General features: G+C 41.3%; 1 protein-coding gene across 2 annotated transcripts in view; it reads left to right on the forward strand.

The window, feature by feature from the left end:
• The window catches only part of SNTG1 (syntrophin gamma 1), a 188,696-nt gene that overhangs the window by 12,623 nt on the left and 162,897 nt on the right, over nucleotides 1–13,176 (forward strand). For both annotated transcript variants that reach the window (XM_054985264.1, XM_054985265.1), the window contains exons 3-6: nucleotides 1,089–1,145; nucleotides 4,046–4,103; nucleotides 9,498–9,541; nucleotides 9,945–9,986. In XM_054985264.1, the coding sequence (XP_054841239.1) occupies nucleotides 1,089–1,145; nucleotides 4,046–4,103; nucleotides 9,498–9,541; nucleotides 9,945–9,986 (201 nt within the window). The remainder of the gene's footprint in view (nucleotides 1–1,088; nucleotides 1,146–4,045; nucleotides 4,104–9,497; nucleotides 9,542–9,944; nucleotides 9,987–13,176) is intronic.

Genomic DNA, 13,176 nt, shown 5'->3' on the forward strand with positions numbered 1-13,176 from the left:
GGACAGTTTATGAACTGTATTGCCTGAGCAATCAAGGATCCCTGGTTGTGATTGCCATGAAAGATTACTGCTTTTGTATACATTTTATTCCACAGGGAACTGGCACAATATAACTTTGGACTAGGAGGCTATTGTAATAGTTCCAGCTATGCATTTCAAGCTGGATTTTGTTTCACATTTTCTGACATTTATAATGAATGGTTTCAATTTATTGCATTCATATTCTACCATGAATAATACTTGAATAATACTTCTGAATTATTTCTTTGGATTATTTGCTGGGTTAGGTGCTAATTTACAGAAGGCTATCAAAGTGACAGTCTTCCACAATTAGGGGTATGACAATCTCTCTCTCTTTGAAGGAGGAAGGCAGATATATAATGCTTAGAAAATGTGGGTTTTCTGATTGTACATTTGGTTTCATTAGAGAAATGACATCATGTTTTGTATTAATTGTTGCCCATTATACTTCTAATAATACTGAATATTATTGCAGCTATCCATTTTTTATTTTAAAAATATGTATATGCTATTATTTATCAATAAATACAAATGAAAATGGATTTGCAGGCTATTTAAGGAGAAGGGTCACTTTCAGGAATACTTGTAGAAACCCCACTGTGGAAAGACTGAAGATGTATCATGGGAGTTACTTTAGATAGATTGCCCAATCTAACATTACACATTCTTAAAAAGAAGCATAAACATGGACATTATTTTGGACTCTTTAGGACTCAACATGTGCATGTGGCAGCCTGCACTGGTGAAAAAACTTTTGTATTAGTGTTAATAACCTACAACTCCTTTTTTAAAAACAATTAAAAAATATCATGAACAGCCTGCATCAGAATAATACAGTGTAGAACACATAATGTATATAAGAACAAGAACATTTAAAAGATAGTGGGAAACTCTTCTGATCCTGAGCCCCCATCTCTAATGCCAAATTTAAAATAAACGTTGAAGTTTGGAACTACCCACGGAAAGTATAGTTCACAGGCTAGGAACATCATATTAAGGTGTGATTATAGATATTTTCAGAGATAATTGGCAGTTTAAATATAACTGAACCTAGTTTGTCATTTCAGGAAAGAACTGTAACAATCAGAAGACAAACGGTAGGAGGATTTGGATTAAGTATAAAGGTAGTGTGTATTTTCGCTATTGTTCCATGTATTATATTAGAAGTGCCTTTGTCTTGTAGACAATGTTTTTAATGAGATCAAAGCATGTTTGAAAGTGCAGTTAACAATACAGTCAATGGGATCTGAAAGGTTTTATTAAATTTATTTACTTTTAAAATATGGCAATCAGCTACAGGTTTTCCTTAATTAATAGAAGAGAAAGTGGAGGTAGCATCCCATTAAGATTCAGCTTGGGTGTTCTCTGAAGTTTTTTAGGTAAACTAAAGAGAAAGATAGGCAATGGCACAATATTCTGTTCAAAGGCATTTCCATTTTAAATGCTCACTAATGATGGCTAAATCACAGAGGCAGGCCTACAAAGCATCCTGTGAACTCATCAGGAATTCTGTATTGTTTTCACAGTTGCTCATAAATAAATAAAAAGAGTATTCTGGCACCTTAAAGACTAATAAATTTATTGAAATGTCATCTTTTTGGCCCACAAAGATTTAATAAATGTTATTCTTCAAGATTCCGTAAGATTCCCTGTGTGCTGCAGAGTTGAACCCTTCAATGTCAATAAACATATAAGAGTGTAATTTTACTTAGAGTTGTGCTGGACAGCTGCTATAATGGTTGAATTTGTGACCATGTAAGGACATCATTAATAACCAAGTATGTTACTGTTTTCTCCATCATTTTTACTTTGCTGTAGGTAGGATTATGAATTCATAGGAGGTTTTTTCCCCCTCCTGTGTGTTATAGTGAAGTTTTGGAAACATAAAAGACCCATCTAGGTTCCTTTCAAAAGAAAGGAAGAACTTTTTGAATAACTTACTTCAACACTAAAGCACTGAGTAGATCAACAGACATGTCCCCCTTTCTTCTAAAAGACAACAGGAAACTTGAAGGCTGCTATGGAACAAGCTCAAGTTACCACATATGAATGCAAAGTAGCATTAATGCATACATAAGGGAAAATGTGTTTCTAAGAACTTACCTTAAAAATGTGACTGATAGAACAAATTGACAGTAGTTTTCTCATGTCGTCATTGATTAGGAAATTGATGAGAGAGAAACAGGTCTTAAAATTAGTCTAGTTTGTTGATCTGTTGTGCTTTTTAATCAAGTTAACAACTAAATGCTGCATTAAAGCTAAAACAATAAAAATAGTGGGATTTTAAAAAAAATTAAATTACTAGCAATTACATTTTACATAAGTATTTACAATTAAGTATTGCACATGAGAATATAATCAAAACATAATCTGAAGCCAGGAGTTTGAAATTCTGAAAATATGTAGCCAATAAAATCCTTGACATTTTCCTGCTCCAAATTTGCAGACTTCATGTAGAATGTGTGTAACTGTTGGCTTCCATTTGTTTGTTAGTGATTAATTTCTAGTAAATCCATAGCTAAAGTTTGTGGGATAAACTGTAAAACATCTGGCTTGTTTTATGTGTATTGGTTATAGAATCCATTACATGAGTTTATGTTTTCATATATATGAAACCCCAACTCTCACTGGGGAGGAGGAGAATGTTCACCTGAATATACTGGAGCTATTCAAATGGATGATTAATTCATATAATGTCTCAGCCTGCCTTTCTTTAAGTCAGGAGTCCCTGACATTTTCAAGCCTGCAGGCACCTTTGGAACCCTGACACAAGGCAGTGGGCACAACCATGAAATGGAGGTGAGCCAACCACAAAATGGCTGCCCTGGAGGTGGCACCAACCACAGATTGTCAGGGTGTGAGATTACACATAACTCTAATAGTAACTCTTCAAAATTACAGACAGAAGGATGCCTGTAATAGGATGCCTTTTAATGAACAGATCGTTTAAGTATTTTCTTGCATGCAAAGCTTACCTTTAATCATACAGCAAAAGATTCTTGTGTTGTAGTGGCAACTGCTGCTAGATATACCATTTAAAAAAAAATCTACCTAGCCAAATCTACAGTGGCCAATCAGAAGCCCTGCTGGGAAAAAACCCAAGTGGCACTGTCCATTTTCTAAAAACTTTAGCAGGCCCAAAGAAAGGTGTCTGTGGATGCCATGATACCAATGGGCCCCACATTGGGTCCCACTGCTTTAAGTAATGTACTTTCCTATAAATGAACAGTGATACTGCAATTTAAGCTAACAATGAGGTGATCATTTATGGAAAGACAAGAAAAATATGTTTGTTAAAAACAGAAGGGTGATAAAGGATTAGCTGGTTTGCTTAAAGAGATAGACAATGTCTAAAGCTACCTTTCTCTCTGCTGAAAATGTGTTGTGTGTGTTTTTTAAAAAAAATAGTTTTACTTTAATGGTAACTCTATAAAAGCCAGTCAAACTAAGGCTATTTTATTTTCTCTCTTTTCCCACCTGTTGTTACCTTTCTTAGAATTCTCTTTCTTATATTCAATGTTACCTATACATTTTCTTACCAAGTTTTTGTGCATGTGAAACTGAGAACAAAAAGAATGAAAGCCACAAAGAAAACCTTAACATTCCTTTTAATTCAGTGTCCAAGCGTCTTGGCTTCTATTGTATGACTTGTTTATATTTTCCTTGACAAGAAAATGATCACAGCATGGTCACTGTTTCAGGACTGTGCCAATTTTCTCTTTTATAGTGTGGGCTTGATACAGTAATCTGTGGAGAATTTGGGGAAACCTGCCGTGAGGTTGCTTTCTTTGTCAACTCTGTTTCATTGTTTCATTCTGCTTCTGCTACCAACATGCGTTCCCCCCTCAACAATAGAGCTGATTGCATTAGAAAACTTACTGTAAAGCAGTATTGTATAATAGATTACATTCTTTCCCCTTCTCCTGAAATAGTACAAACAGGAAATTAAGTAAGATCTTGAAAAGTCAGCAATATTTATAAGCTCAAAATAGCTCAATGAAACATGATTATTTTTGTTTTTCAGGGAGGAGCAGAACATAACATTCCAGTGGTGGTCTCCAAAATTTCAAAAGAACAGAGAGGTAAGAATCTGTGCCAGACAATCCAGTTGGAAGATTTTAAAATGACCCCGTCAAAATGATGGCCTCCTTTGTGGCCCTGATGAGGGCAGAAAACCAGGGTATATATTTTATAAATAAATAAATAACAATACATTTTAGTTAGCATGATTTTATAGTTTTCTCATTAAAAAATATTCTCCTAAATTTGAATAGCCAGAATGCTTTGCACTGACTTTTTGTACAGCAGTAGTCTAGATGTGTCCCACTCACCAAACATTTCCTGAGAAATGAATAATCCTAGCTTTCCACAGTGTTCAGTATATTAATTTCAGAATCCAGGAACCCCGGGTCTACTACTAGATAACACATGTGCCGAAAAGTGACGTGTCTGATCATTTTGTTCAGCACTTGGGCCATGCAATTCAGGCCTGGTATTCCTTTAAAAATACTGAACTTTACCTGATCATTAAAATTTCAATAAAAACACTGAACTTTACTTGATCATTGAGTTTGATATTCCTGAACTCAAGTTTACTGAATTAATTCAAGTTAATTCAGTAAACTTTGGTAATAGTGGCTGGGCTGTTCCTTTGCTAAGGAAAAGCAAAGAAACACTGTTTCTTGCCTTTTTTACCAGATGGGAGAGGAAAAAAGGGAGGAGTGAGTGGCAAATACTCGCAGGTAGAGTTGGGCACAAAATGAACCACAGAACAAAATTCTGAATGGAATGGCTGGTTCATTTTCAAAGAAACGTGTTCTGCGGGTCCATGTTTTTATGGAACGAACTACTTTTCCTACCGTTCCAGTCTGTTGCTGGTTCGGGAAGCCAGACACTTTACACCATTCTATCCATCACCCAGGCAATGGTGGCAGTCTTTTGGTTGCCCCCAATCTGAGGCCTCCACACTTGATTGGCAGCTGTCTCTGCGAACTACAGAGCTCGCACTCTGGCCCATCCAGCCAGGAAAAGGGCCAGCCCCTCAAAGTAGCTGCCAGCAGCTACTGAAATCTCTCTGAAACTTGGGAGGTCTTTAGAGGACAGAGAGGACTATGTCCCCTGCAAATTTAGTGGGTATTGGACATTGGGAAAGTCTTGTTTAGTTTGACTGTGATCGTGAAGGTGCCCATTCTGGGCTCCTTCGAACCTCAAACCAGTTTGGAACCGGCTCAATTTGGCTAATTCATGGTTCATGTTCCGTGAAATGGAACGAACCATGAACCACGTGGTTTGTTTTTTTCCCATTCCGTGCCTGTCATGGGCTGGGCCCGCCCAAGCTGGTAGCCCAGGTACTAACACGAAGCCAAGGAGTGTTCAAGAGTCACAAGCCAAGTCCAGTCTGTAGTCAGAGCCCAAGGTAAACACCAGGGGTGTGTCCAAGATCCAAAAAGCCAAGCCAAGTCCAGTCCATAGGTCAGAGCATGAGGGTATCAAGGCAAGGTGCAGGCAAGAGCAGGATGCAAGGTACCAGGAAGTGGTTGCAGGTAATTGACACGTTGCTTCCACGCCTGGCAGTTGCTCCTGACTGGCTTTTATAGCCAGGACTGATTTTCAGCCAGCTGCTGGGGCTCCATCCTGATGCTACTCATCGTCGCTCTCCAGCAGCTGGCATTGGCTCAGGAGACGAGCACTGCGCCGTCTCTCCTGCAGTTCCAGTCTCTGGCGCTGTCTGCGGCGCTCTCTAGGCGTGGGTGAGCCTGGGGGGGGGGTGGAAGCCCCTGGCTGGGCTTCCCCTGTGGTGCTGGCAGTCCCTGACTGAGCATCCCCTGTGGAAGTTCCTGGCTGAGCTTCCCCTGTGGTATTGGGGCTAGAGGGTGCTGGTGTCTCAGCTGCTAGCTGTGAGCTTTGATCAGCCAGCAGCTGCTGCTCCTGATTGCCGGCTTCTGCTGAGTCAGGGCTAGAGCTGGCTACACAGAGCTCTTCTTCTCCTGAGGAGTCGTGGCTGGCTACATGAGGCTCCTCTCCTCCAGAGGAGACCTCACTCTCAGACTGGGCCATGACAGTGCCCATGTCTACTTGCAGAAGCTCTTCTTATCTGACCAATGGGATTCTCTAGAAGGAGAACACCTTTTAAAAACTGCCCTGCAAAGAGTTAACTAGTCAGGCTTGCCTCAGAGCAGCCTCCATTTTGTGTGGTGTGTGTGCCCTGGCTGCCTGGAGAGATCGGAGACTCTTCCTGCTGTTGGCTGTGGACTCTGTCTCTGTGGTTTGGCTTGGGCCTGGGCTCCTTTGGAATCCACATGGATTGCAATTGGATTTTGCTGCCCAGAGAATTCCTCCTGCTGCCTGCTGAGACATGCTGCTGTACCTGGAGGACTTCTGCTGCTGCCTGGTTTGAAAGCTATAGACTTACTGAGTTTTTTCTGTCTTTGGGGGAAAGGAGTAGGCATGGTGTCTGGGAGGGATGGGGGGGAAACTATTTTTTTTTCAGTTTGCATTTTAAAAGCTGGGTTTTTGCTGTGTGGAGGGGGGGGGTGCAGATTGATTGGTCTTTTGTGTGGGGGGGGTGCTTTGGTTTGGCTTTTACTTATTATAGTTAGTGTTCATTTTGCTGATCTTCTGGGGGGATTCTTCTGCTTCATTGAGTTGTTGGGGAATTTTGTTTGTTTTATAGTTCTTTTTCTTCAGGGGGGGGGGGGTTCTGTGTTTTCCTCTGTTGTGAGTGTTTTGTTGCTGTACATTTTTGTTGGTTCTTTGAGGGGTGCTGTTCTTTCTTTATATACATTTGTTTTATGTTTCTGTTCTCTGTTGGCATTTAGGTTTGGCTTGGTGTCTTGGTTGGTTGTTCTTCTTTTGGGGGGGAGTGTTTTTAGGGGTCCTGCTTAGTTCACTTTTACCCAATGGTATTCGAGCATACTTTGGTTATTCAGAGAGGGTTGTATGAAATTTTAAATACTGTTTTTAAGATAGGCTAGTTGTAGATCTTGTAAAACAAAACTTTATTAGCTTTTAGGGACCAACAGAGTTGTTCCCCGCTTTAATAGGCTTGTGTAGGAATTAAGAAGGGTTAAGGTGTGTATGTGTTCTACTCAAATTCTATAGATAAATAGGCTGCCCATTAGTGACATTTAACAAGGCTTTCCCTGCCCACCTCTGGCTCCCTTGCAGCCAGGCCAGGCACGCTAGAAATAGGCTTACCTGTAGATTGGGGGTTTAGTGGTAGCTTGATTCCCGAAGAAGAATTCAGCTGCTTGCCAGTGTAGTGCCATATACCTAAACATGACCTTTTAAAAAGAGATTTATAATCTCATCTCCAGTTTTAAACCCACAAAGCAAGCTTTCAGAGTAGGTAGGTAGCCTTTAAAAGAAACTCTCATTTTTGGTTAGGTGCTTTGGGTGGGTTGGTAATTTAACTGTCTAATAAGGCTAATTATTAGTTAGTGTAGGTTACAGGAGGCAGAAAAATTAGCCTCAGGAGGGCAGAGAGGGAACCCAGGTGAATGTGTGAGAGAGAACTAGAGGAGGGAGGGAGAGGGCTGTGGTTCTCCTCCCATCTGTACAAAGGCAGCACCCCCCCCCCCCCCCGCTGCTGTTCACCAGCCTGGCTTTTGGTGACAGCAAGAGGGTTCATAAGGCCCTCTTTCCTGAGGCAGCTACAAGGGCACCACCCTGCAGCTGTTCTCTTGCCACTGGGATGGGAAGTCAGCAAGAGATGTTAGAGAAAGTAGAGAATAACACACCATGTGTCACAGAGAGGACTGCACAGAAAAACTCAAATGAAGCTACAAAATACTGTTGTGTAAAATAATGTATGTAATGCATTGTTATAATGTAAATTTAACTTTTCTCATTGCGGGGTTGGGAGGGGATCAGTGATGAAGGCTGCTGCCAAGAGAGAATTACTTGAGTTTCCCAAGTATCTCACTGTCAGTTTCAGCTTGAGGCCACTTGGGTGGGATCCATTTTATGCTACTGTGCTGTTGCCTTGTGCTTTGTGGCTGGTTATGGCTTGGTTCTGCTCTGTGGTGTGTGTTCTCTCACTGGCTGCACCCAGTGTCTGGCTGCTGTGAATGACACTGGTTCTATTGGGCTATTTTGCAAGAGTGTCCCTTGCTTCAATTTGTTTTGGGTGAAATGGATGTGATTCTTTGGTGTGAATTTGGTCCCTTGCTTCACTTTGCTTCTGGGGGATTCCATTCCCATGTTTCAATTTCCTTCTGGTTGCACAACTGTCCCTTGTTTCGGTTTGGTTTGGGTGATTCTCTGGTAAGATGTTGGTCCTCATAGGGAACAATGGAGAGTGGCTGATCAGCCTGCTCAAGGGGTGCTGGAGTTTGGGGGGGGGGGGCTCAGTTTGGTTATGTTGGATGGTCTAGTGTGGATCTCGTATTTGGGAGTGTGCCTCTGGCCATGGCAGCCTTGGTCCATGTGTTTCTGCAGTTGAGAGTCAGTTTGGATCCCCCCCCCGCACAATAGAAACAGATGGAGTGGTTGGGACATATTTGGGGGTAGTTAGAGGACAGTTAGGAGTAGCTCTCCTCCAAATTTGGTGGATTTTGCTTGTAAAATGCCTCTTACCCTCCTGGATAGGCTCCATAGTTTTCTCCATAGGGAATAATGGAGATTGGAGGTGGCTGGGGACACTTTCTTTGGGGAGCCATAAAATGGGTCCTCAGTGTCCAATCTTTATGAAACTTTGGAAGTTGTTCAAGGACAATCAGGAGTAGATCCCCTGAAAAATAACCCCTCCAAGCCACCAGAAAAAATTGAATTTTCCATAGGAAACAATGGCCAAATTTTACTAAATTTATTCTATAGTACCGAACCAAACTAGAGTATCAATACAGTATTTGTGAATACCAATTTTTTTCCAGTTCAGTATTATCAAATTGAATTTATCTATTTTTTTCCTATGCACACCCCTACTCAACACACAGGGCCAGTTTGCAACAATTCCCTGTGGTTATACCACATGGGATCAGTTTGCTGTCAATTTCTTTGGTCAAATACAGTCCTCTTACTTTTGCCTGTCATTTCACCAACACTTTCACAGGTAAATGTTGCTCTTTTTGTGGCACTCAGGAAAAATGATTGCCTATCCCTGGTCTACTTTGTTTTGAGCCCTGCTCCAATCATCTTGAGAACAGGGCAGGATGATATAGAAAGTACATACAAATTAAAGACAGTCTGTCGTGAACAAGAACAGTTCTCTCTTTTCACCAACTGGATGGAAGAACACTATAAAATCCTGTTCTGATGTACTTCAGCTCACCAGTTGGTAACCACCACTGTAGAATCTAGTCTTGATATTATCTGTTAGACATCAGAACTGTAATGTCGCGTTGTCAAATATTAAAAATATTAGTTATGCATAATATTTTAAAGTTTCCATCCACGGTATATACTAGAGAAAAAAAGAAATTAAAATTTCTGAGTATTTTCATAGAAAATTTTGAAAGATCTTTTTTCATTCACAGCGGAACTCTCAGGCTTGCTGTTCATAGGAGATGCAATTCTGCAGGTAAGTCAGGGTTGTCAGCCTTGCCATGAGCCAGGGAATCCCCTTCTCCCAGCTCCTGTTTCCCATCACCATTCCAAGCAGCAGAGGGAGAATTTTTTTAAAAAATGGCCGTCATCTGATGGAAACCAGGAATACCCAGTCCTTTCTAGGAGTTGCCAGAAAGTCTGTGGTTTTACCATAGAGTTTCCTGAAATTCCTAGGAAGGGAAAACCCAGAAATGGCATTACGCCATTGCCAATGGCTATTGCACCCCCCCCCCCCCGGTCTCCTGCTGGTTGCCAGGCTATGCCTGGAAATTCTAAGGTAAGTAAGCCCACTCCCTTTATCAGATTTATTCCTATAAATGTAAATGCATTTGGGTGAGAAGAGTTACATTCAAAGATTATTATGTTTTCTTTAACAGATTAATGGAATTAACGTAAGAAAATGCAGGCATGAAGAAGTGGTGAGCTTATACTTTTTCTAAACTATTTTTTATACTGTAAATTGTCACTGCTACAGTGAATTAGAATATTAGAATATAATTAGAATATTAGAATCTAGTAACTAGATTAGTCTGTTTCCTCTGAGGTTGCCAAAGGCCTCAGCCTTTTGATACCGTGTCCTCTTTATAAATTTGTTTAACTCGCTGCAGTCATTCCCTAGTATTATTTATTTTACTTATATATTTAGGAAATTTATATGCTTCCTCTCCAGAGATGTTCTTGGAACATCTCACAAAGTAAAATAATACAATAAATCATAAAACAGGATAAAATTAATAATAAACAAATTGTAAACCCCAGACAAAGTGAAAATAGCATGAAATAGTCAACAGCCTAAATGATTTTCATAAACATTCTTCAGGCTAGGAGCAGCTTCTGAAAATGATTTTAAAAGATGAAATCCTTCTATTAAAAGACTGGATAAAAAGAAATACCTTGGCCTGGTGCCTGAAGGTGAGTATAGTATGTGCCAGGTAAGCCTCAGGGGATTCCAAAGTTGGGAAGCCACTAGTGAAAAAGCCCTGTGTCTGGTCACCACCTATCACATGTCTACAGACCAGGGCACAGAGAGCAGGGCTCGAAGGAGGATCTTAACTGATGGGCTAGATAGTGTGGCAGGAGGCGATTCTTCAAGTACCCCAGATCCAGGCCATATAGGTCCTTAAAGGTAAGAAACAGCAATTTGAATTATGCCTGGAAACAAATGAGTTAGATCTTTTCAGCAGTTTTAAAAAGTGGCTGGTGGTGGCTTGAAAGTCTCTTCTGGATCTGAGCAGGGAGCATTGGGGTGGGATGGAAATCCACTCTGCCTGCTGTATCCTCCCCCGCTCCACCAGCCTTGCGCAACTCTCCTGCCCTCCAGCCTTGCACCACTCTCCTCCTGCCCACCAACTCCCCTGCCTGCCAGCCTCACACAACTCTTTTCATGCCTGCCAGCTCAACTGCCCACCAGCCCTGCACCGCTCTCCTCCTGTCTATCAACACACCTGTCCACCTTTGCTGCATTTGCCTGCAGCTGAATAATCCAGACCATCAAAGTTTGGTTCCCCAGATCCAATCTGGGATTCCCTTGCATAATGCAGCTTTATAGCCCCTAGTTGAAACTGTACCTTCCTGCAGAGAGACATTTATTTCCCTTTGTATCCACTGAAGAACCTGACCTGGCTCAATACTCTTGCCTGCAAAGGCTGAGATTCAAGCTTAGTCATGGGCTGCACATTTCTAAGCAGTGTGTATAGTTTAAATAAAAAGAAATTATTAGTTTTTCATACAAACACAATGCAGTGCAATACAATACATGGCAGAATACACCATTGCACAGCCTATATCTCAGTGAGTCAGGCAGATTATAAATAAAATAAAATCATGTAATATCCTGTCAAGACTCCATGAGATAAGCAACTACAAACAAACAATTCACAAAAGGCCATAACATCTACATTCTAACAACTATAGTATCATAGTTAAATTGAACCCATTTTGTCTACCAAACTTTATGATACCTTACATATCTAAGATTAATTTTATAAGCAGTTATCTGCTACTTCACAATCAATTCAGCTATTTCCTTGTCATGCAGAAATTGCACAGTTGAAAACATGAAATGGCACATGCAGTTCTCTATTCCAAAAATCAAAAAATGGCTTCCAAGAATAAGAGAAGTAAGTGTGCTTAGCTTGTCCACTTCATGAGACCCCACCAATCTACATAACTAGGACCAGACATTATTCCAATAACATCCTAATATTGAACTGAACCAACTGCAGATCTAAGGGCCAAGCTATATGTGACTTGTTAAATGAGTTAAGCCCAGGGGGGCATTATTTGCACCATTTTGGAGCACTATTCCATGCATGTACAGCTCCATAACAGACCAAACCACCACCTCAGGCTGCTTCATCTTGGGAAAACAAGGTGTGGGTGTGGTGTGGGCACTTGCAGTGCTTTAAAAATAGTTCCTTGCTGCTGCTGTGTGGCTTCAGGAAAAGCAAATCCCAAGAGCTGACTCATTTTTTAAAAAGCATGTCTAGTTTGGCCTGAATCATAGTGAATGCAAGTAGTTTTGTCTGCAAAATGTATCACAAAAAAGTCATGTGAATCTACATGTCTTCTGGGGCTACATGCTGAAGTTCCTGGGATAAGAGCCCCCTCAGAACCTGGAAAAGCTCAGTCAGGTAACATTGCATGAAGGTAATGGTGCCAGAGATGAGAATTTTCTTCGCTGTTGTCACCACCACAGATTAGGCACAGTAATACACTGTCACCCTCTTTGAGTCCCATTCCTTTTGAGTTGTCCTCTACTTGTACTTTCTAGCTATCTGCCCAATGATTTAATTGTCTTAAGCTCCTTTGTAAATCAAAGGGTGTTGCTTCATAGGAAGGGACAAGTTACTATAGAACATTTGTGTGTACAAGTACAAGTGAACATGCTCTTTCTTAGTATTCACTTCAATCTTAGTGCCATTTCAATCTTATCTCATTGCTCCTCTCTTTATTGGTTTAGAAATTATGCATGCTGCCTACTTAGACCTGTTAATCATTCTGTTATAGCATATGGCTGCTTTTTTTTTTACAGAGTTGCTTATTTATTGCAGGCAGGGGTGGTCTTAGCTATGGGGCAACTGGGGCAGCTGCCCTGCACTGAGGGGCCTCCAGCTGTCATGGTGCTGACCCTGCCAGCCTCTCAGTCATCTCTGAAGTTTCATTGCGTGGTGGATGCTTCAAGGCAGCAGCTATAGAAATCAGCTTTAGAATGGTGGGGGGACCCCAACATCACCACTAAGATTATAGTTGATTGCTGCTGGCCCCTGCCCTGAACTAGCCCCACCCCTGCACCCAGTGATTGGGGCAAACTAGGAGGCAAAGGTGGCTTGTGAAAGGGCCCCAGTTCCTGGCCTATCCATGGTCCCACCCACCCCCAATGGAGGGAGAAAAGAAGAAGAACAGATTCTTGCTTGGCTGAGGGCACGCACTGTTGCCCATCCCATCCGGAGCTCAGGCAACTGAATTGCAACAGCAGTGAGGGCCACCCCTTGCTTGTAGCTGGGGTGGCTCTGGCTTGAGGAACAGCAGTGATTCTGGGGGCCCACCCTGGAATTTTGGCCAAGGGCCCAGAATCACTTTTTCAGACTTCAGATAGAATGGTAATAT

This window comes from Eublepharis macularius, chromosome 7 (assembly GCF_028583425.1).
Source record: "Eublepharis macularius isolate TG4126 chromosome 7, MPM_Emac_v1.0, whole genome shotgun sequence".
In the NCBI taxonomy this organism is placed as follows: Eukaryota; Metazoa; Chordata; class Lepidosauria; order Squamata; family Eublepharidae; genus Eublepharis; species Eublepharis macularius.